Source organism: Coprinopsis cinerea (genome assembly GCF_000182895.1).
Source record: "Coprinopsis cinerea okayama7#130 chromosome 10 map unlocalized cont3.10, whole genome shotgun sequence".
In the NCBI taxonomy this organism is placed as follows: domain Eukaryota; kingdom Fungi; phylum Basidiomycota; class Agaricomycetes; order Agaricales; family Psathyrellaceae; genus Coprinopsis; species Coprinopsis cinerea.
Window position 1 is genome coordinate 2,125,210 of NW_003307535.1, and position 20,425 is coordinate 2,145,634.

Sequence of the window (20,425 nt, forward strand, 5' to 3'; positions counted from 1 at the left end):
ATATACCCTTCGGCTCTTCCAAACCAAAATATCCCGTGCGAGAGGCGTTGCGGTAGGAAAGTGTGGTTCGTCCAAAATGGCGTGCACTAGTCGAGATGCCAGTGGTGGAGTAACTGACAGTCCCCGAACTGTTGGATTGTGAAGAGGCTCAGTGGACCTGGAAAGCCCTAAATTGATTTCAACACCGTCGGAGAACACAAGCACACAAACTCAAACGTACCAGAAAGATATCTTCAGTATTGCGTGGCATAGCGCCTACAGTGTCGGGCGATGATAAACTTGGTTAGCTGGGTGCACCCAGTACACAATTTTTGGGAACACAGACAACCGCGGCAATATGCCTTCATTCACCGCCAGTGCGCTTGGAAGTTTGAGCGAACAACCAGTCGCATCGCAGATTGATCCACTTGCGGTTGGGCCACACGAGCAGCTCAGTGACGTAGGTGAAAGCCGCAGCAACGATTCCTGCGGCTTTCATCTACGTCATTTCGCGTGGCTGTGTGACTGTGTGACACGTCGACCGAAAACATATCGCTTTGGCGACACAGGGCGGCAACAACACTGCGATATTTCCTATGGCTCGGGTATGGGAACAGTCATTCAAGGAAAGGCAGACAATTGAGGGCAACTCACAATTTGAAGGTATCATATAGGCAGACGAGATGGTGTAGCGAAGAGGGTTACTTATCGTAGGGTAGGTGGGATGCTGACGGTCGCAAAGCAAGCTTGGATGACCGGATTTGGATCTTTTCGAACATACGGACACGTGCGGATTTCTACGGACGGAGCCGAACCCATACGAAGGACGTCAATCACTAACTGCCCGGTGCGGCAAAAATGCGGCAAATCGCGGCCGAACGCTGGTGCCTTTGCGGATCCCTGCGTCCTGCGCTGCATATGTCCGCACCGTGCGTTTCTGGTTTTCACTGGGCCTCATGTTCGGGCCCACAGGTATCAATGGCGTCCCGACCATGAATAACCCTAGCTTTCCCAACGGAAACCGCGGTGGAACCAGGGAATTTCGTGACGGCACTTCGACAAGGAAGTGATCGTGATCACACGCATTCGTTCCGACTCACCATCCAAATGTTGCTTTCCATTATGTTCGTTTTCCCTTTTGCCTGGATATTACTGTGACCAGCTGCAGGCTCTGATTTGACTACCGAAGAGAAGATAATATTGTGTATTTGTATTCACGTGTTCAATAAAAGTATTATTCAATTTCACATTCTGAGAAGCGGCGGACTAGGATGATGGTGCGAATACACGGGCAACATTCGCGACAGCAACGAACGCGGCTTTCGTCTCCTTAAACCTTCTCAGCCGCAATTTAACGAGAAGAAGCACGACAAGGTTGTCGATGGTAAACATTCCTTCGACAAACCTCACCACCTCCCCATCTGTCCTATCCGTTGGGTGCTGCGACATCTCGTCCAAAAGCTCGTCGAACCGAGCTTGCTGTGAGGGCAGGAGACACGGCTGCTGCTTGTAGGTCGTTCGATACGGGTATTTCTTGGGGTACAAGTCGATGCCTGCACGAGACTTGGTCGCGTCGAATCGGTAGATCGGCTGCGACCATTTCTCTATGATCGCATCGGAATAGTCCCATCCGTCAGTTTGATAGTCGAGGACTGGTGCCATAAATGGAGCATAAGGAACCATCTGGCCGGCCATGGTGCGGTTGAAGACATGCTCGATGCACGCAACGTGGAAAGAGCGAACATAGTTTCTGTAGCACCTTCCGTCTAGCATGCAAAGGGTCAGTACATTGGCGACTTGGGTCGATAGTAGACCTTACCTGTGTAGTAAAATCGGGCTGGAATGCATTCCTCCCGGTGGCGAAGTACCCAATCCTGGTGCTGGCATTCAAGAGAGCAGTATACCATCAACGAGCAGGCAGAACACTTCCTGGAACTGAGGTCTTGTGAACGGAGGTCCAAGGGAGATGTGGTGCACTGGGGAAGGTAGGCTACACGTTAATTTCAGAGGGAGAAGATACTTTCCAACTCACCTGAAAGTTATCGCAGAAGTACACCTTCGGGAAGAAGCGCGGTGTCGAGTGGTAGCTGGCGACAGGATTGTCGGGGAATCTGAGCTCCTTTTTCTGATGTCGAAAGAGAACTTGATTGCGCTCGTCTACAACAGCGTACATGTCATTCCAGAAACGGTCAAGCTGCCGATTGTAAAAAACCAGGGAGGGATCACTCGGCTCGCCCTCCTCTTCGATGCGGTGGTTTCCAAGCAGCTCGTTGATCTGGTCTTCCGCTATTCGGGAAAGGTTGGGGTGGGAGGTGAGGACTTCGATGCGCGTGACAACGTCTTTGGCGGCCCGTATCAACGATGTATCAGCATCCTCCGGAACCGACGCGACTGCTTGACTTGCAAAGTCAATGAATCCATCGCGGAATAGAAGAGAGACTATATTGTGTGCACGAGGGGAGTGATCTGATGCCATGGAAATCAGCTCTTGGATGAGAGTGAATCCCTGGTCAAGGGGTATCAGGCGATCGAAAGAAACCAAATTGGCGACGATATCAATGAAGGATTCGAAGAGGGTCGCGAAAAGATGAGTAGAAAAGAGGAGATCTAGGAAAGGTTGACATTTCAGAATGCGTCCCCCACACTGCATCAGCAAAACAAGATGGGATGTCGCCTTGGTGGAAGGGATTGCCCGATTGTTGATCGCATCTTGGGTTTGCCTGGCGCGTTCGAGGAAGGCTTCTGCAAAGACTTCCCTGAGTACCATCTCCCTCGAGAAGACGCGTTCTGTGATGGAGAGTAACCCCTCGGTGCTCGAAAGGCATCGGTGCATTAGCCGGATGATGGGACAGTCTTTTTGTCGTCGATCGAAAGACTGGAAAACGGCACTTCTTTTTCCTGTGGTAACCCATACTTTGATGAGGGTGTCCAAAGCTGGGGTAGAGCTATAAAGGGCTTGCTCTATCCGGGTATCCAAGTCGATAAGGTCGAGGAGGAGCGCAGAGTGGATGAAGTACGCGAGCCGAAAGTCGCACCCTGGTCGGGTATCGAGGGGTATCGAGAGACCAAAGTAAAGGAGGAAATTAATCCATTTGATGATTCCGTCTAGGTGGTCCACAAGCCTTTTGACGGTCTCATCTTTCCAGTGGTGTTCCTCCCGACAAATGGACGCGACGGCGGAGAGGGCAGTGATACATGGTAATGCTCGAAATTGGGCCGCTTGGTATTTCTCCTGTTTGTGTTCACCTGATGGGATATCTGGGACGAGATCTTCGTCAAGGAATCGCAGAAAAGTGTCCAGCACATCGAGATCGTAGGTCTGAGGCGTGAGTGCACTTGCCAGTTGGTCCAGAGACTCCGGATTTCCGCTTTTTGCACGGATTAGGATCTAGGAAAAACAGATAGATACTAAGGGAATGTCCATCTATATTGGGAAGACGCGTACCGACGCAAAATCTCTGGGAGCCATAACGAGTAGAGGTTAAGGTATGCGGAGGGACTGCACGAGGAATGTGCACGAGGGATGGCTGTGCGCGAAAGCACCCTCGTGGGAGAGCCTTTGATAAGCGGCTAAAGGAATGCCGGCCTCAACTCGTCTCCCTCGCCGACCGCGAGGAAGTGCAAGCCTGCCGCCATTGCGTACATGCTACTAAGTGAAGGGGTACATAAACCAGCAGACCAGATCCTTCTCCGGGCCCTGGCTGGGTGAAGCCCTCTCAAGAAACCGTGTGCATTGAGAGGAAAGCGTCTAGCAATAGAGCGAAAGTCGAAATGCGATCGATAATGGTACAATGCTAAGGGCCGACACCCCACACCTCCAAACCAACACACTCAAAGTCCACCTCATCCCCTACCGCTAATGTAGATTTGGTGGTAAGGCCAGGAGCAAGCGTTGGCTGGAACGAGGACGAGGATGTCGTGTCATCGTTACGAGATTTGCAAAACGGGATGGTGCATAGCACCTCGTTTCCAAAGGTTGGACACGGCGCAGACGATCCTTGGAAGAGCCCAGAGTCAAGGTAGAGACCGTACGACGTTGACCTGGACGATGATTAGATGTGTCCAAATGGAAAAGGAGACGCGTACCCTCCGCCGAATGCCATGTATTCCTTGTTGCATATGGCAAAATAGGTGTTCTTTCCCGTGGCCTTGAAGACCTTCAACTGGCCATCGGCGTACTTCCAAAGGAATCTGATGAACTTCTGTTAGATGCGTAACCTGGTTCTATTCCTTGTGAATACTCACGAATCTCCGCCACCGAAGAAACCCTTGCTCTTCTTGCCCAAACCCTCTGCGACGAATGCTCCGAAGAGGTCCCCATCTTGATTCTCCGAGGCCAAACTATCCTTGACCACTAGCACTGCGCCTCCCATCCCGATGTAACCCTCCCCTCTCTTCCTGTTCCGTTCGGGAGTCTCGCAGTTGTTGTAGAGGGTGTTAAGAGAGATTCCGTGTTGGTCGAGGGAATAGAGTAGAGTCCAAGTCTTGGGAAGACGAGATAACGGAGGGAGATGTGGCCGAATCTGAGCAAAAATTAGCGACTTCTCGCGATTCAACAGGAAAAGAAGACTCACCAACTCGGCCAGTTTCTCCTTCAGCACCACATCCGTTCCCTCGTTCCTGCCCTTCAACGTGACTGATGCAAACTTCCTTTCGATCAAGTCCGGTACTCTGCGTGAAGGGGATGGATTTCCTCCTCGAACCGTCGCGTAAGAAGGAACTTCGAGTTTCGACGAAGGAGGCTCCGTGTGCGTTCGACCCCTCCCAACCGTATTGGAGGGCACCCTATCTGCACTCGTCTTCCGCCTGAATGGACCAAACGAGAACCTCGAACCGAATCCACCGCCCTCCTTCTCCTGCGTCCTACCCCGGCTAACCTCCCCGCCCTTCGATGGAGCCCCGTCCAATTCTTTCTCCAGCTCCTCGTAGTGACCCTTATCCCAGTCATATTCGTCAGGTTTGAACCCAGGTGCACCCTCCACGGGAACAAAGGAGTGACTTGCGAACGGGTTAGTCTTGTTGCCATCGCCCTTCCCTACAGTCGATGACCCCACGAACGAGCTCCCCCCAAATGGACCGCCTCCACTGAAACCGGTGTTGAGAGAACTAGGAGCTCCAGCGGCCAAAAAGGCTGACGAGGTGGGTGGTGGGGGAGCGAACGGCGTCGAGTGCGTTATGGTAACTTCTTGTGGAGTCGGTTTGTCTTCCAAATGCGGGTCCAAGTGACCTTGATGGCCATGCGAAGGATGATGAGTGTATAACTGTTGGATACTCTCCAACGAAGGTCGAGCTCGTGGAAGCGGCCGCCCCATGCGTCCTTGCCCCTGAACCGGGCCAGATTGAGGCGGTTCTGGTGACGAGATGGGGGACGGGGACGAGACGACCGGAGGAGGGCCAAGGTGATGTCCGTGGCCCGTTCTGCGATCCTCAGGCGAGTAAGAACGGGAATGCGACCGCGGCCGTGATCTCGACCTTGGTCTCGAGGCTACAGGTTGGTTTTGTTGGCTTGGATCTTGATTTTCCGACCAGAGGAAGGACCCCACCCAACTACCCAGAGTGTTGAAGCTCGACGCCCGTCGTGGATGCATCATTTCACCATGCTCATCACCGTCCCCGTCTTCGTCTCGCCAATGGGTTGCATCTCCTTCGGCACGAGGTATGTTCACAGGGGTAGGAAGATCGAGTGGATGGGGCGTAGGTAAAGACTGGGCGATTCTTGGTTGATCGTAACCCCCGAATGAGATCCCTTGTAAGGATGGCGCTCGAGTATGGGCTCTGGATGATGTAGGTGAGGAGAAGCCGGAGCTGAGGAGGGAGCGGAACGACCAGGTCGGCGAGTGGGACGGGTTTGGAGTTCCAGAGGCCGCGGTGGTCGCATCTTGAGCTGTCGTGGAAGTTTGAGGCAGGGGAACCGAAGGTCCCGATGTTGTAGAAAGGCCCTTTTTAGCTTCAGAGACGACAGCAGCTGGGGTGGTAACTATCGGTATTGCCTCGGCAGGCTCTCGACCTGAGAAATAGTCTTCGTCGATGAGATCTAGGTTCTTCTGTATCGCCGCCGGCTTACCCGATAGCGTCGGGGGTGCGGGTTTCTTCGATGCACTGGAAGAGGATGGGAGTGCGACGGTCATAGGTTGAACTGGGGGAGGTTGAGATTGTGGATTGGATGAGCTTGCGTTTGACAGTGGGTCGAACGAGTCGAGCGTTGGGGCGGCTGAGGTATGAGATGGGAGGGGGTCTTGCATTTGTGTGCCGATTGTTGCAGAGGTCGATGGAGCAGAGGTCGTGAGGCTCGTTCGGGTCGTAGGGGTCGTTACATCAAGGTCTTCTTGTTCTTCTGCTGGCTTCGTTGATTGGCTGAACAGAGAAAGAGGGTTCTTCTCGTATTTCATGATCTCATCAACGAGGTTGCTGTTCATCTGGGCTGGGCGCACTCCCGAACGTGGCTGGGGAACGAGGGGGGATGCGAGCGGTGAAAGCAGCGGGTTGGTTGAAGTGGGTTTTGTCGGCGTCTGCGGAGGTTTCGGGAACGCGGTAAATGTAGAAGAGGTAAGCGGGTCAGCAAAAGACGGTTTAGAGGATGACTGAGCAACCGCAGCTGGGCCTGTTTCCGCCGCTGGAGGACCTGGTGGATTCTCGACGTCTTCATTTGCAACGACTGGCGAAGGGGCCAGAATCAGCGGGGTTGGCGATTGAGATGGCGGGCTTGGAGGCAAGGCCGCATTTCCGTCTACGAATGAGCCAAATTCGGAGTCGCTGTGTGCTTCTGTAGGGTCGGAGGTTGGTACAGAAGTGAATTCCGAGCTGTCACAGGTATCTGCGGGCAGATCGACAGGCTTGAGGATAGGGGAAGCAGGTGGTGTGGATGGGTTGAAGAGGGGCGCGTATGTAGATTCATGGTCGAGTTGGGTTGTACCTGGAGTGCGATCGGTGGATTCAGAGGTTTGACTGGACATTTCGAGCGGTTAGATCCGGTGTTTATACGACTGTATTCTGGCGTTGAAGGCCCCAATGAATCGACACTAATGATCTGTAATGGCCCGAACGTACCAAGAGTAAGGCGGACCAGAGGCCATTCAACGAGGGCAGACTAGTTTATAGCACTCTATCCTGCGCTACATCATGGTGGAATAGTATATGTTCAGTTAGATTCGCACAAGAGCACAAAACGGCTAGCGCGCACCAATGAATGTCGAGTTCCACGCGTCGGCTGACATACACCGGGTTCTTTGAGAATTCGTGAAATACAGTGGTGACGCCTGATCGAAGGGAAGGTTGAAGGGTGGTTGCCGTTCCCAGCTGCCTGCGGGGGGCTGAGCTGAGATTGAGCTGGAATGTTCAGGGATACGTAGAAGAGACTCATAATGGTCGTCACTGGAATTGGAATCCGACATATCTGCTTAGTCATCTTGCCTTTTTAGAAAGACTGATGTCGAACCCCGACTTGAGTTCCCTGCGACACAGGCCCACCTGCTATACAAGAGGTTCCCACCCAGCTAAATCCACTTTCCGGAGAGGGGATGCCTAGTGAATGCTAGCCCGTGCGAGGCCCATCCCTCCGTCCGTGGTTTGGGCGCTTAATTGGGTATTGCCTCGGTTGCTTTAGTCCTTTTCTCCCAAAAAATGCCGCCGAGAATAGAGAGGCACCGGCCATTGGCAGCTGGCTTTGAAGAACCTTTCTGTCGTATAGCAAAATGATTCAACTGTCTATGGTCTAAGGGTAATGACAAATTCAAGAGTAGCTGTCGTAATTGCGTAGTAGTGTCCGTGTCCATGGGCGTAAAGTTCCGTTTCATGAATAAGCTAAGGGTTCAAGTGGGTTCAAGTGTCCATGTCATGTCATGTCCAATAGCAATAAAAGAAGAGGGCGTCCAGGTCGACATCGACTGTAGAAGAAGAAATGATTTTGAGAAGTTGGAACTCGCGAATTTCACAACGTTCGCTTAATTGGAGTCAACCAACTCCAGCCACTGGGTGATTCAGAATGTAATCAGTCGATGACACGATGCCATGGAGGAGGGAATTCAAGCCACTCACCACTTCGTACTCATCGCGCTGTGACTTGGTAAACTCGTCTACTTTATGAACGAAGTAGATGAAATCATCGTTACTCGATTTGATGAAGGTTCGAATTTCAGCGACTTGTCCATTGTGGCGTTTCCAGACGGCTAGAAGATACAAGAATGGTTAGCATGAGGTAAAGGGGTCCACGATGAAAGAACGTACACTTGAGCTTGTTTCCAGTAGTGGACCATACAGCTGATTCGGAGAAACGGAGTTGGCTGTCGTTGGCAGAGTTGCCGACCTTCTTGGGAGTGGAACCGGCGGGAGTCTGGGCAGTCTTGACGAGGTAGGAGGCCTGGAGGCTATCGCTATTGGTACATGAGTCTCTGTTTAAACTTTAGTCCAAGGCAAGAGGGAAACGCACTTGCTGCCACCAGCGAGACCGAGGTACTTCATATGACCGTTCGCACCCTCGATGCTGATATCGAACGGGCCATCGGTATTCGGAACGCGCACTGCGAGACAGTCTCGCTTCTTGTTCTTAATCTGATAGCTGCGCAAGTGGGGAAGGCATTAGGACACTGAGGGTGAAGGAAGAAAGAGAAGCAGAGGGACATGCGTAGAAATAAACGTACATCCCGGCCTCCATTGAATGAGAAATATATCCGATGACTTCGAAGCCATTCCTCTTGCCTTTCTTGATGACCTTGATACATCTCTTTTCATTCCGCGGCGGTTGCCCAGAGGGTTTTGCCCCTCGAGCAACTGGTCCATTTGTTAGAAGTGCTGGCGCGGGACAGAAGATTATGCTGGCACTTACCCAGTGTGTTCGAAGGATGGAACAGTCTCTTCGGCTTCTCTGGAGGGTATCCTCGAGCGAGTCGTTCAGCGTTGGTGAGACCTTGGAGATCAGCAGCGCCCCCTTCGGCGCGTCGGTGAAAACGGGCATCGACAACGCCCAAGAGAAACGCCAACAAAGCGGCGACCAGAAGCCGTGACACAAAGGCTGTCCTAAAGCTGACCATGTTTTCAAGCTGTCGGATGAAAGAATAGCGAGGATAAAGACAGAAAATGAAGGGGAAAGATAGGAAATTTGGGGCGTTAACAGTTGAATCGTGAATTGGGGTGTGTCCAGCAGACAACGACGGAGGGTGGGCCTGGATTATAAGGGTCATCACCACTTCGGATAACAAAAAGATGGAGTGTAACAAGAAAATAACAGCTTTAATAACACAACATCGAGGACAAGCGAAGTCCCTTGATTTATCAGTTAATAAAACCGGATGATCGCCCGTAGATGGAAAGTCGACGGCGGCGGCGGAATAGGCACCCGCCTAACCTTTTCCCTGGAAAACGCCACTGGTGGGCTCGAGATCAACAAATGCTCTGCTTCGCGACGCGATGGCAGGCAGCATGCAAACCATACAATAAGAGAAGGTGCAGGTCTTAAATCATGACTTTCGAATGACAATACATAGGCTGGACTTGACGACCTAGTCGACGTCCCACTCCGATTCTCAAGAGTTAAGTCAGATGGCAGTGATTATGCGTCGCGAAATATAACTTGAACTGTGCTCGTATCGCTGCTTTCAGTCGTCTTTCGCGCCTTCTTCAGTAAACAAGTGACACGCCGCGACGGGCCGGCGCCTATCATGAAAAGCGCCCATTTAAGAAGGGTTCCAAATCGGGACACGCCCCCAAGTACAAAGCAACCGATGGATCATGGTATTGGGGTCTGGAGAACATCATTACAAGCACAACAACAGATTTACAACTTGGATAGGTTCTCCTCTTTGAGGAACTCCTCAGAGAAAGGATAATCGATGTATCCTTTCTCAGAACCAGGGACATAGTACGTGCTTCGATCGACGGGGTTCAAAGCCAAGTTCTTCTCGAGTCGGTAAGGGAGATCAGGCTACAGTGAAGGTCATTTAGTTTCCCTATCATGCCTGAAGATCAGTAGAAACTCACGTTGGCAATGAAGTCAGCTCCGAAAGCGATGAGGTCACCCTTCTTCTCCGCAACGTCAATCGCGGCCTCCCGGGTATAACCACCGCAGCTGATGAATGGACGGGGTGCCCAGGCTTCCCTCAAGGGATCGTTCGACTCGGATTCCGAAGGTGGGGTGCCGTTGGCGGCTGCTTCGGTGAGATGGATGTACGCCAAGTTAGGATGCGATTTGGCGAGTTCCGTGACGAAGTGAACGAATTGAGGCATGGGGTCCTTCATTCGCATATCTGGTTCGGGGACTTTAGTCAATGGAAAGAAAAAAACATATAAGGGCCGAGTTACCTTGGTACGTGCTCCACGGACTCAGACGAATGCTTGTCCTTTCTGCGCCAACCTGCTTGGCCACTGCATCGACGACCTCCAAGCCAAACTTCGACCTAGCCTCGATGCTTCCTCCGTACTCATCGGTGCGCTTGTTGCTGACGTCTTGGAGGAATTGGTCGACGAGGTATCCGTTGGCGCCATGAATCTCCACTCCGTCGAAACCGGCATCGGCGACAGCGCGCTTTGCAGCGTTCCCAAACAGACCAACATACTTCTGAATCTCTTGAATAGATAGCTCCCGGGGACGTGGGGCTTCTGGTGGATTGGTGGAAAGAGGGATGGGGGAGGCGGAGACGTAGGGGAAACCTTTCCCTTGGATATCAGCGGGGACGGCCGCTCGTCCCAACGCCCATAGTTGGAGGAAGATAAACGATTGATTGGCGTGGACTGCATCAGTGATCTATTATAAATAGATTAGACTACCTTGGAAGCTATTCAAATAACATTGACAACGTACCTGTTTCCATGCCTCGACCTGTTCGTCGTTCCAAATGCCTGGAACGTGTGGTAACCCGCCAGCCTCATCCGCGATAAGAGTAGCCTCTGTGATCAGCAAGGTCCCTGGCACCCTGGATCGCTGCTCGTAGTACGTTTTCATCAACGGGATGACAGGGACATGAGCTTTGTTATTTCTGACTCGAGTGCAAGGGGCTTGAACGACGCGATGTTTGAGTTGGACGGCGCCAACGGTCTTGGGTTGGAAGAGGACAGGCTTCGGAGAGAGGGCTGAGGCCATTGTCGAGGCAAAGCGGCCTCCCACTACTTTGGAGTTCCTGGATATACCCCATGAGCTGTGAGAGGAGAAAGAAGCATATATTCTGACATACATTTGTTACGTCGGAGGAGGAAGACTGGTCCAGGAGAGGGGGATGGGGAAACTTGCGTGCTTTTCTGCGTGGACGGGCAGAGGATAATCTTCCATGGTGGGCGTTGTGGGCAAGCTTTTCTATCGGATTGTACGATTGACAAGCATTCCCAAACAACACCCCACGCATCCCTCGCTGTCAGTGTCACAACTCTGAACCAAAGTCTTGGTCGGCCCGATCGACGACGACACAACGGTTGATGCCACCGCCTCCTGCACATCAAAATCCCCGCATCCGCGATCCAACCCAAAGCTTCATGTCCCACACACTGCGTAGCACAGTCTATAAAGTAACTTTAGTTTTTCATACAATAATGATACTAGAGAAAATGAACTTGAGTGCTTGTCGGTGTTGAATGGGTCGCTTTCGATAATAATGGTTGCTGAGCTCATTCATGACAAATCGGAGCTTCGCGATGGTTTTGCTTACGGAGGATCGAGGAACGGGGAGGAAGGCGGCCTGGCTGAAAGAAAAGCCCATTGATCCGGACTCTTGGCAGTTACTTGGCACAGCCTCACCTGGAATTGCGAAGTTGAGCCAGCCTGAGTGCCACTGTAAACCACCTAACGGTCGAGTAGCACTAACACCGCGTACTGGAGAGGTGGCCTAATGTGACCCCAAGAACTCGTGAAGCCACAGTCCTTTTGTTATCTACAGTTGATCTAGAGCCCTGTGGGTCCAACGTAGAGAGTCTGTGTGTGCAGGGCCCCCACAACTTGAATGCGATGTTCGGGTTCACACCACTGACAGTGGAGCGCAAACGTGAAGCTACGTGAAGAAGCCCATATGTTCATACCTACCACGAAAGGAAAATTCCTCTCGTCGACCAGAGTGGCGCTATCGGGTTGAGTAGCTTGGGATGGCCAAATGGCTATAGAAAACATAATAATGTACAGGAATATTGGACATCCGGGAGGACTTCGACATATATGGTTGGGCGTGTGTCATCGTAAATGCTTCTTCATGTTAGTCTCATGCAGTAATCAGGGTTGCCTTCAGGATTCTGTGAAACCTGCGGTCAGTACGACGGGGTTTCCAGACAGTACATAGTAGATCGATCACTGACCAGAGCCCAGCGTGGCATGTCAACAACCCGGCCACTCCCACCGCCAACGGCGAAGGTATAAACGAAGACCATGACCTATCGTTATCATAAGTTGAAATAATCCATGCCATCGATCCGAACATGAATAAGTACCTGTGTGCCGCCATCCAACGCCGCGGAGAGAAGGAAGTTATACTTGCGGAACCATCTCGGTCGGTACCGTCTCAGGTAGTACTGAGAGAAGATGGCTAAGCAGAACGTGGTGAAGACGGAACTGTTGATCCCAACGCTGAGATATCCGAGAGTCCCTACAGCGAACCTAAGGCTCCTTTATGGTCACACTTCGGGATAGTACTCACAGCAAAGGATCGGAGTGACAACTTTGTCAGCTTTAACGTTCGGCCAGTAGCGATGGACTACCCAGAACGGAATGGGCACTGCGAGTCCAATGAGGATCGCAAATGGAACGATCTAACAAACGTCGAATGACCCCGTGCGCTGGTGTGGGTGGAGAGGCACGTACCCAGTAGCGACCGCTAGGAGCATACAGGATGTTGCCGAGCGCACCCCAGGTTATCGCGTTACTATTGAAAGTCTGGTTGACTGCTTAAGCGTCGTCGCTAGAGCTTATCGATTCTGAAGTCGTACCTGAACCTGCTGACCGGACCATACGTTGGTGCCTTGAACCTGAAGCAAGATTTCACGGTGGCTCTTGATGATGACCTTCATGATGATATAGTTCAAGAGTCCACCCTGGAAAGGACGCGTGTAAGCAGTCGATTTCGTGGTTTTCTCGTTGGACCTACGATAATCGAGCCTAGAGATTGGACGGTAAACGTAACCCTAGGTGGAAGTTTCGTGTATTGTCCCTAGTTTGATCGGTAAGTTGAATGTATAGCGAAGACGAACGGGGCGTGTCCTACCATTTTCAAATCTCGAATGAGTCCTCGAGCTTGATCAAGTGTGTTGTAGCCGTACAGGGTGAAGTACATATTGGCTTGAGGATTTCCCGGAATCATACATGCCCCAAGCATCTGCATGATTTCGAAATGACTCAGTGAATCCTACCTCGTAGAGGGAGAGGGTGACAGCGCGCACCTGTACGAGAGCTGTGACATTGGGAGAGAAACCAGTGATCGCGTAGACTGTGATCACAAAAGGAAGGAAGATAGTCGACAAGCAGAGGGCGACAATCAAGCCCCACCTTGAAACCAGTGAGAATCACAGAAAATAGACCATCAGAGCGCCCTTACCACGGGAGACCAGATTTCGCTGCATAGATCGTTGACATGGCCATGGCAAAGCTAGCAACGAACATGGCGATATACCACCAAACGGGTACCTCGCGGTACGCTTTCATCTTGGCAAGATGGGGATCGTAAATTTCACCTGCCTAGGAAAGGTCAGACAGCTTCAGAGCAGTGGAGGTGGTGCGAGATATTTACCCGATACTTGCGGATCACCTGTATGATATCCTTCCCGTACCAAATCAGAACATGAGTGATCGTCGAACCAATAGCGAGGTTGTGAGCAATTTTGGCGATGACTTGGGAACTGGCAAACCAAGGGAGACCTTCGGCTTCAAGTTTGACAGGGTCCAGCCTAAAGTTCTCGTCGAGGATACGAAGCTGTTGGAACCTTGTTCCATTCTCGTAGAACAGTGCTTGCGACAAGAACGGGAAGTTCTGTCCGTTCCATACATTCATGGCGAAGCACGCGCAGAAGGCGATCCTGATAGCAAATCAGTTAAGATCAGACCCATATGAAAATAGAAACGGCTTACATGCAAATCGCCGTGCCACAGTACAGAGAAAGTTGGGTCGACAAGGGCGTAAAGAGAGCACCGATGGCACCACCACCGGATCCGACGTAGTTCCAGTCCAGACATAGGGCAAAGGCGCCCAGTCCTTCATTACCAGCCGCGCCACCTATGTTAAGCAGTTTAGATGCGACGAAGGCGAAAAATAATGATTTAAACTGACCGAAGATGCGCGTAAACCAAGGGCTATCACGATTCGCCAAGCAGAAGATGCTTATACCGGTCAACGTCCTACGAAGGAGATTGATCAGGCAATAAAAATAAAGCAACATCGAACATACGGCGCGATGTACTCCGGGAACCATTCCCAAACGAATATCCCTGCAAACACGGACCAGAAGAACTTGACTCGTTTCTTCTGCAAGAATATCTTCTTCCCCCGATGAAGGGCGTCGAAAAGTTGGACAGTTGGGAGTAAGTTAGGGAACACAATGTAGGTGGGATAGACCAAAAAGGACCGCATGAGACCTTCGACATGTTAGCGTAACCCGAAGTAAGTCGCTATCGCACGGATTTAGAGAACTCGTACCTCCAATGCCGTAGCCCATCAGCTGTGACCCTAAAGCGATGTGAGATGGGATCGTTTAGGAAATATTTTGGGAGCGTACCGATGAGGGTGAATATTCCTACCACGACGCTAGGCTGATATGGGTAAGAGCGGATAGAACTTCGAGTGAGGTCATGAGGATCTTACCTGGATGTTGTAATAGAGATCATCTGCAGCAAAGATACTGATAGCAAGGGCAGAATCTGCCGCGGTCGATGCAAAGATAGTAATAGCGACGTGTTCCTTGATATCTGGAAGAACCGCATGGGTGATATGAAGACATGCAGGTTAAAAGATAAACGTACTGAAAGGTCCAGGATTGAGGAATCGCCAAAACCAGTTATCCGGCATCTTCAGGTTCTCGTGCTCGTTGCCCGGACCAGGAACAATCTCCTCCAGAACTCTTCCGAGGATGTAGGCAATGATCTGGATGAACAGCTGACTGACGAACACCGTCTGCGGTCGGAAGTACTGAGAACCACGTTAGCTCAGACATGCCCGTGTCCTAGCGTGCGCTAATTCGCACTTACGAAAATCTGCCCGAGGACTGCGCCGAAGCACGATAGGCCGATACCCAGGAACCACATTCGGAAAGTAAAGGCTGGGAGGGTTGGATCATCTTCCAGTGAAATGAGACGTGTCGCGACGTCGAGATCGGTTTCTGAGCTTGCATTAGCAATGCGGTCAAGGGTCAGACAAGGAATCTACTAAGGGCTGCATACCGATAGGCCGTTCACGACCAGTCTCGTCGAGGTCGATTTGTCGAACATCCTCGTAAACATCGCCTTGATACGATTCTGCAGTCTCTACACCGTCGATCGACTTTTTCTCGTCGAACTTTTCATCGCTGGATGACGCCTTTCTATGCTCAAGGATGCCTCCCTTGTCGGCAGTGCTCGCCATGCTGACGCTGACCTAGAGGGATGATCAGAATGGGTAGGGCCAAGCAAAGAAGTACCAACTTACTTTAACACCAGCGAAGTGGTTATGAGTAGATGATGGGCTCCGAGCGAAGGACGTTCGAAGGTCGGCCACATGCTCAAACTTCCATTTCTAACCCGCGATAAGAAGAACCGTCTGAGCCACGAGTAGAATGGGATACCAGATGTCACCGAGTGGACATTGACCGGTTTTTTCAAGGTTTGAGCCTCAAGTCCATGCGAAGCCGCAGCAATTTGGCACGCCGACATTGTGGTTGTGTGTACAGTGGTGCAAGTTAAAAATAGAAACACCACTGGCGAACAAAGTCGTACACCCACGACCATCACCGAGCCCCTCGCCAGTTTTGACTCGCTGGTATTTTGGTCTTGTCTCCCACAAGAAGGGGAGGGTCAGAAGTGTCAAGCTGGAAGTATTGCGGAACACGGATTCTCAGAAGCTGCCAAGCGAGAGGACCGTTCGCGAAAGCGGGAAGGGTACCCACCAAGTTCCAGTGATTGGGGGAACAGAGTATAGCAGGGAAGCGAGGTCGTGGCCCAGGGAGTCCAAGGAAGGAAAAAGTGTACACGCGGAAGTTCCACTATACTCCCCCAGTGACCACCGAGATAAGGCAAATGAATAGTGCAAAAGGAAAGATTGTCGTGAGGGGAAGAAACGCGGAAGAACCGCGATAGCTATCCGCGTGCTCGAGGTTCCAGATATCAAGACAAATTCCCAGACGGTGACCGTAGCTTGATTTTCTGGTGCTAGCATGTCGTTCAATCGTCAGAGCGAAACGAGATGCCATCGTGTCCGCTCCAGTAAAGCGTGAATGGATTTTCAGTTGAGATCGCTTGACTGAAGGCATTGGATACCAGATATTTTTCGCGGATCGAGGGCTAGAAGTATAGACGAGCCAGGTGGTTCAGAATTGAGAATCCAGGACGAGCGCAAGTCTCAAGACGAGGGTCTAAAATCTGGCTGAGAGCATACCGCGGGTTCTTGTTTGTCCTTGTATGTTTTGATTTCGTGATGCGTGGGTGGCGGATTGGGAAGTGGGAAGGCGCCCGATGGTGGAGAACGATTTCTTCTCCAAAAAGTCGAGTCTGGTTCACGAGACTAGAAGGCGCCGTGGAGTGGTGCGGTGTGGTATGAAGATTCGTGAGGTCAGCCAGTGGTTATTGAATCGTTCGTGTTTTTGACTAGATCATTTAGGTTTTCCGTAAAGGGCTAGGTCACCGGTGGAACGACACGAGACGCCTCTGTCGATACTATGAGCACAAGAAAACGAGTTTGAGGCGCAGTCTCCTGATAGGATGTTCCAGAGCTTGGTGCCCCTCTATCATTTGCTTGAGATGCAAATACTGAGATACGAGCGCTTGGATCTTACCCTCCAAGTCTGACATTCGTTCGATGGGCTCTCGAAGGAACGACTCCATCTGACGGCACTCTCTGTGGGCGTACACACATTCCATCAGTCGGCAATCTCGGCGTTCCAAAACGTTTAACTAAAGGAAGGAGCCCATGATCTATGTATGTGTAGGCGCAACCAGTTATGACTTCCACCACCATAGGGAAGGCGGAGATCGACAGACTCGCCCGCCTATTCACGACAGCCCTCTTCGATCTCCATGAAGAAGAGACCGCACCAACCACTCAGGCTCGTCTCGCATCTCTCATTCTCGAGGAGACATCCTCTCGAGCTCTACCCCTGGCACTCGCAAAAGCTTCCCTGGGCTTCTCCATCTTCGATGACCTCCTCCAACTCCTCATTCAAACTCTTAAATCAACACTCGAGAACGAGCGCATCAAGCATCTCCAAGTCGTGTGCGGAGAACAAGGCCCGCAGAGCTTCACCGCCCAGGTCCAAGGGGCTTTCGAGGAGGAATTGAAGGACCAGTTCCGCTCTGGTTCCACCACCTTCCCTCTGAGGGATGGAGACGGGTCATTGAATACGTTTAACCCGTGTCTCAACGCTGCGTTCTTCTCTGCCGTCGCGTTGAAGTTGGGGCTCACCTCAATCGGAAAATACCATGTTACCGTTGCCCTTGAGGCTCTTGGACTTACGGAGAACAAGGCCGCGGAGGACAGAGGTGGTCAGCGTGCTGAGGCGTACGCAATTGCTACGCTCATCATGTTCTCTGTTGGTGGCGTGGAGAAGTACGCCAGAATCCTTGCGGAGGCCGGCGTCGAATATGAGGAGGTCCCGAAGCGCCTCAGGGGCTTGAAGAATAGAGGTGTCCTGACTCGGGACAAGGAGCTTGCTCTTCTCGAGGTACGCATTCGTATGTTCATATCCTAAGAGCAACTTCATTTACGCCCATGTCTCCACAGACAGTAGCCGAGGATTTCGATCGCAATGCCTCCTCAGCGAGATCGGACGCGTATGTACGAGGACTCCTATTTTCAAATGGAAAAGTAGTATGAAGGGGTCGATAGACTGGCTATAACAGGCAGTATCTGTCCTCAGAAGTGTTTGTACCTCGCACAACGCAGAAGTTAACGGCTGTGTGATTATGTCATGTGAGCTGACCCACGTGAGCGAGGCGTGATGTAGACGCGCCAACGCGTCTCAATGATGGGATACTTAGTTAAGGGCAGCGGAACCTCAGGCTTGTCCAGGGGAATACATTAGAGACTCGTTGGCTAATACGCATAGGTAAAGCAGGATGGAGATGTCGTCGAGTCCATAACCTCCCCAACAGTGATGTTAGGACCTAAGGCGGGGAAATCCATCGCGAAGTCGAGAGTAATTTCATCCCGACCCCCTGGCGTCGTCGGTCCCGAGATCTCGTAGAGACGCGTCGCGGGATCGGCATTCTGCCATTTCCACCAGACTCGGTCAAGATTGGCATGATGTAAATAAAAAAGCGGATCTAACCACGCGTTGAACGAATTGAACAGGGCACAGAGAAAAATCAGACTTACCAGCACCGGCAGAGTAGATGTTGAGCATCTCACCGCCGACGATTCCGTGGCCTGCGCCGTGAGGGCCGTTGATCAGAAGCATAAATCTGTCAAAGGTTGTGGAGTTGTTGATGATTCGGTTGATGTTGGTGGAGACAACCGCCCTACGCCAGCTTTCGTCGATTCCACGAACGATACAGGGGGTAGTAATGAGCTTTCCGGGGCCACGGTGAACTAAGGCATCTTTGAATGGCCCATCACGGATACAGCCTCTGTAGATTCCGATATTGGTGAACAATTCGCCCTTGGGGTCAGGGGGAAGCTGGTAGGTTCCTGGAACACCATCCCCGCCAAAGCCGGCAACGGGGTCGAAAATCGGGGAGTCCTTGAGGCTGTACCATTGCAAGGGATTAGACAGCAATTGGAGGCATCATAGGGATACACTGACGGAAGGCTACTATCCGCGTCTCGAGACCAGTCCCAGAAACTAGAAATAGGTTGAGTCGGAACTCCATGCAGGAAGGAAGCGAAAGACTTACGCATAAGGTCCTTTGTATCCACACTCATCGCGGAGTGCATGGAAGTAAAGGGTTCCCAGGTGACGATGCCAGGGTAGGAAATGACCCTGGTGGGGAAGCTTCATTTCCATGTATTTGGAGCGAAATTGACTATACTTACAACCGGGTGAACCCTCTCTGTGAGTAAGATATGGGTCGCCTGAAACTCTTCAAATCGCGACGTAACTGCTTCGCGATCCTCTCTTGGCGGGATCGTCATCAAGCACTTTACTGAGCGAATATAGTCCGCTTTTTCATCAGTAGTAAGGTCTCTCCTAGGTGCATGTTAGCCAGGAGCACGTATCGACGGTGATGATACAACACGCACCATTCCTTGAAGATGTCGATCTTGGAGCAAGTGGCACGGGCTACAGGGACCTTGACGGGACCAGCTGTGACACTGGCAGTAGCGACCAGGTACACCAAGGTCAGCGAAGTGAAGGCACCTGCGAAAGAGAACATGGTGAGAGTTCTGACATTACCTACCCGTCATATGAGTGGTCCTCTTATACCTTTACCGCGGAAAGTCAACGATAGGATGTACTTCTGAAATGTTATTCACCCTTCGTAGATGTAGAAGATATCATACTGGATGAATTGCTGGCTGCATTGGGTCGGATACGAAGACTCTGTTAGGAAGTTGAGCCAAGGACAGGCTTTATTTCGAATCTTGCCAAGTAGGCTTCTGAGTTATTCCTGTTCGAAGAAGTGGGCGCAGCGATACCGACCTTGTTCCTACTCCCCACATTTAACCGCAAGGAAGTACTGACACCCTTCCGGCCGCGACGCAAATGGATGCGCTGGGGCTCCAATTGCTTACCAGAGGTGCTGGCTCCGCGACTCGTGCGTTAAAATCGACGAGGATGGCATTTGGGAAAATGTACTGACCTTCATCTTTGCGCCAGCTTTATCCGAAGTCGCAACATTCCTACTTCTCGCTCGGTTATTCATTTGGATAATTCGAGTTAGGCGTTACTACAGACGATCCTTGTGAATTCTGACTGCAGGTCCAATGAAAGCGAGGGGTTCAAACTAAAGAGCCAATCGCAATAAGAACATACCATACGGAAGCGTCACGAATAGAAAACGACGATACTGGGTATTCAAATTAAGCGCCCATAACACTCCTCGCACATCCCCCACCGAGCCCTTCCCCACCTCACCAAGAAGTTTCGAGATGACGAAAGTGCTACAAAGATTCTCCCTCCCCATTGGACGGTCCAGGATCTTCGGGTATTCAGGCTTCTTGCAACTTTATTTCGAGTCCGCATTTATCCGACAGCGTTCTCGAATCTGATTCTGCTGACCTCGAGGGGTAGAACAGGCAGATGGAAGAGACGTGAGGTCGTGGTATTATTCGTTCGGTTACAACTTTTGCCAGAAATTAATATATGTACAAAAGAAAACTAGACAGTACAGATCGATGACTAGAGTACGGGCGTTGATGTACAG

General features: G+C 51.4%; 7 protein-coding genes across 7 annotated transcripts; 1 reads left to right on the plus strand and 6 right to left on the minus strand.

The window, feature by feature from the left end:
• Positions 1 to 1,245: 1,245 nt before the first annotated feature.
• Positions 1,246 to 3,448, minus strand: CC1G_10858 (hypothetical protein; the record flags this gene model as incomplete). Its single annotated transcript, XM_001834488.1, has 4 exons — positions 1,246 to 1,745; positions 1,799 to 1,955; positions 2,012 to 3,367; positions 3,425 to 3,448. 4 exons carry the CDS (start codon positions 3,446 to 3,448, stop codon positions 1,246 to 1,248), a joined length of 2,037 nt encoding a protein of 678 aa, XP_001834540.1.
• Positions 3,449 to 3,773: 325 nt separating this feature from the next.
• On the minus strand, positions 3,774 to 7,052 carry CC1G_10859 (oxidation resistance protein 1; the record flags this gene model as incomplete). The annotated part of the gene is made up of 6 exons (XM_001834489.2): positions 3,774 to 4,020; positions 4,066 to 4,170; positions 4,225 to 4,502; positions 4,554 to 5,986; positions 6,044 to 6,924; positions 7,027 to 7,052. The coding sequence occupies 6 exons, from the start codon at positions 7,050 to 7,052 to the stop codon at positions 3,774 to 3,776; spliced, it is 2,970 nt and encodes a 989-aa protein (XP_001834541.2).
• An 867-nt stretch (positions 7,053 to 7,919) lies between these two features.
• Positions 7,920 to 9,005, minus strand: CC1G_10860 (hypothetical protein; the record flags this gene model as incomplete). Its single annotated transcript, XM_001834490.1, has 6 exons — positions 7,920 to 7,946; positions 8,014 to 8,144; positions 8,203 to 8,348; positions 8,405 to 8,533; positions 8,616 to 8,745; positions 8,801 to 9,005. The coding sequence occupies 6 exons, from the start codon at positions 9,003 to 9,005 to the stop codon at positions 7,920 to 7,922; spliced, it is 768 nt and encodes a 255-aa protein (XP_001834542.1).
• A 743-nt stretch (positions 9,006 to 9,748) lies between these two features.
• On the minus strand, positions 9,749 to 11,050 carry CC1G_10861 (NADH:flavin oxidoreductase/NADH oxidase; the record flags this gene model as incomplete). Its single annotated transcript, XM_001834491.1, has 4 exons — positions 9,749 to 9,895; positions 9,952 to 10,217; positions 10,273 to 10,714; positions 10,772 to 11,050. 4 exons carry the CDS (start codon positions 11,048 to 11,050, stop codon positions 9,749 to 9,751), a joined length of 1,134 nt encoding a protein of 377 aa, XP_001834543.1.
• Positions 11,051 to 12,141: 1,091 nt separating this feature from the next.
• On the minus strand, positions 12,142 to 15,531 carry CC1G_10862 (peptide transporter MTD1; the record flags this gene model as incomplete). The annotated part of the gene is made up of 20 exons (XM_001834492.2): positions 15,314 to 15,531; positions 15,122 to 15,252; positions 14,897 to 15,062; positions 14,739 to 14,842; positions 14,653 to 14,686; positions 14,574 to 14,603; positions 14,326 to 14,512; positions 14,208 to 14,275; positions 14,009 to 14,153; positions 13,671 to 13,956; positions 13,479 to 13,618; positions 13,324 to 13,429; positions 13,149 to 13,259; positions 13,032 to 13,094; positions 12,874 to 12,978; positions 12,749 to 12,820; positions 12,585 to 12,696; positions 12,379 to 12,533; positions 12,247 to 12,321; positions 12,142 to 12,183 (listed from the first exon to the last, which is right to left on the minus strand). Exons 1-20 carry the CDS (start codon positions 15,492 to 15,494, stop codon positions 12,142 to 12,144), a joined length of 2,313 nt encoding a protein of 770 aa, XP_001834544.2. The 5' UTR covers positions 15,495 to 15,531.
• Positions 15,532 to 17,064: 1,533 nt separating this feature from the next.
• Positions 17,065 to 18,023, plus strand: CC1G_10863 (hypothetical protein; the record flags this gene model as incomplete). Its single annotated transcript, XM_001834493.1, has 3 exons — positions 17,065 to 17,784; positions 17,844 to 17,893; positions 17,963 to 18,023. 3 exons carry the CDS (start codon positions 17,065 to 17,067, stop codon positions 18,021 to 18,023), a joined length of 831 nt encoding a protein of 276 aa, XP_001834545.1.
• A 132-nt stretch (positions 18,024 to 18,155) lies between these two features.
• On the minus strand, positions 18,156 to 19,435 carry CC1G_10864 (hypothetical protein; the record flags this gene model as incomplete). Its single annotated transcript, XM_001834494.2, has 6 exons — positions 18,156 to 18,385; positions 18,438 to 18,808; positions 18,859 to 18,903; positions 18,956 to 19,041; positions 19,095 to 19,248; positions 19,302 to 19,435. 6 exons carry the CDS (start codon positions 19,433 to 19,435, stop codon positions 18,156 to 18,158), a joined length of 1,020 nt encoding a protein of 339 aa, XP_001834546.2.
• Positions 19,436 to 20,425: the final 990 nt, after the last annotated feature.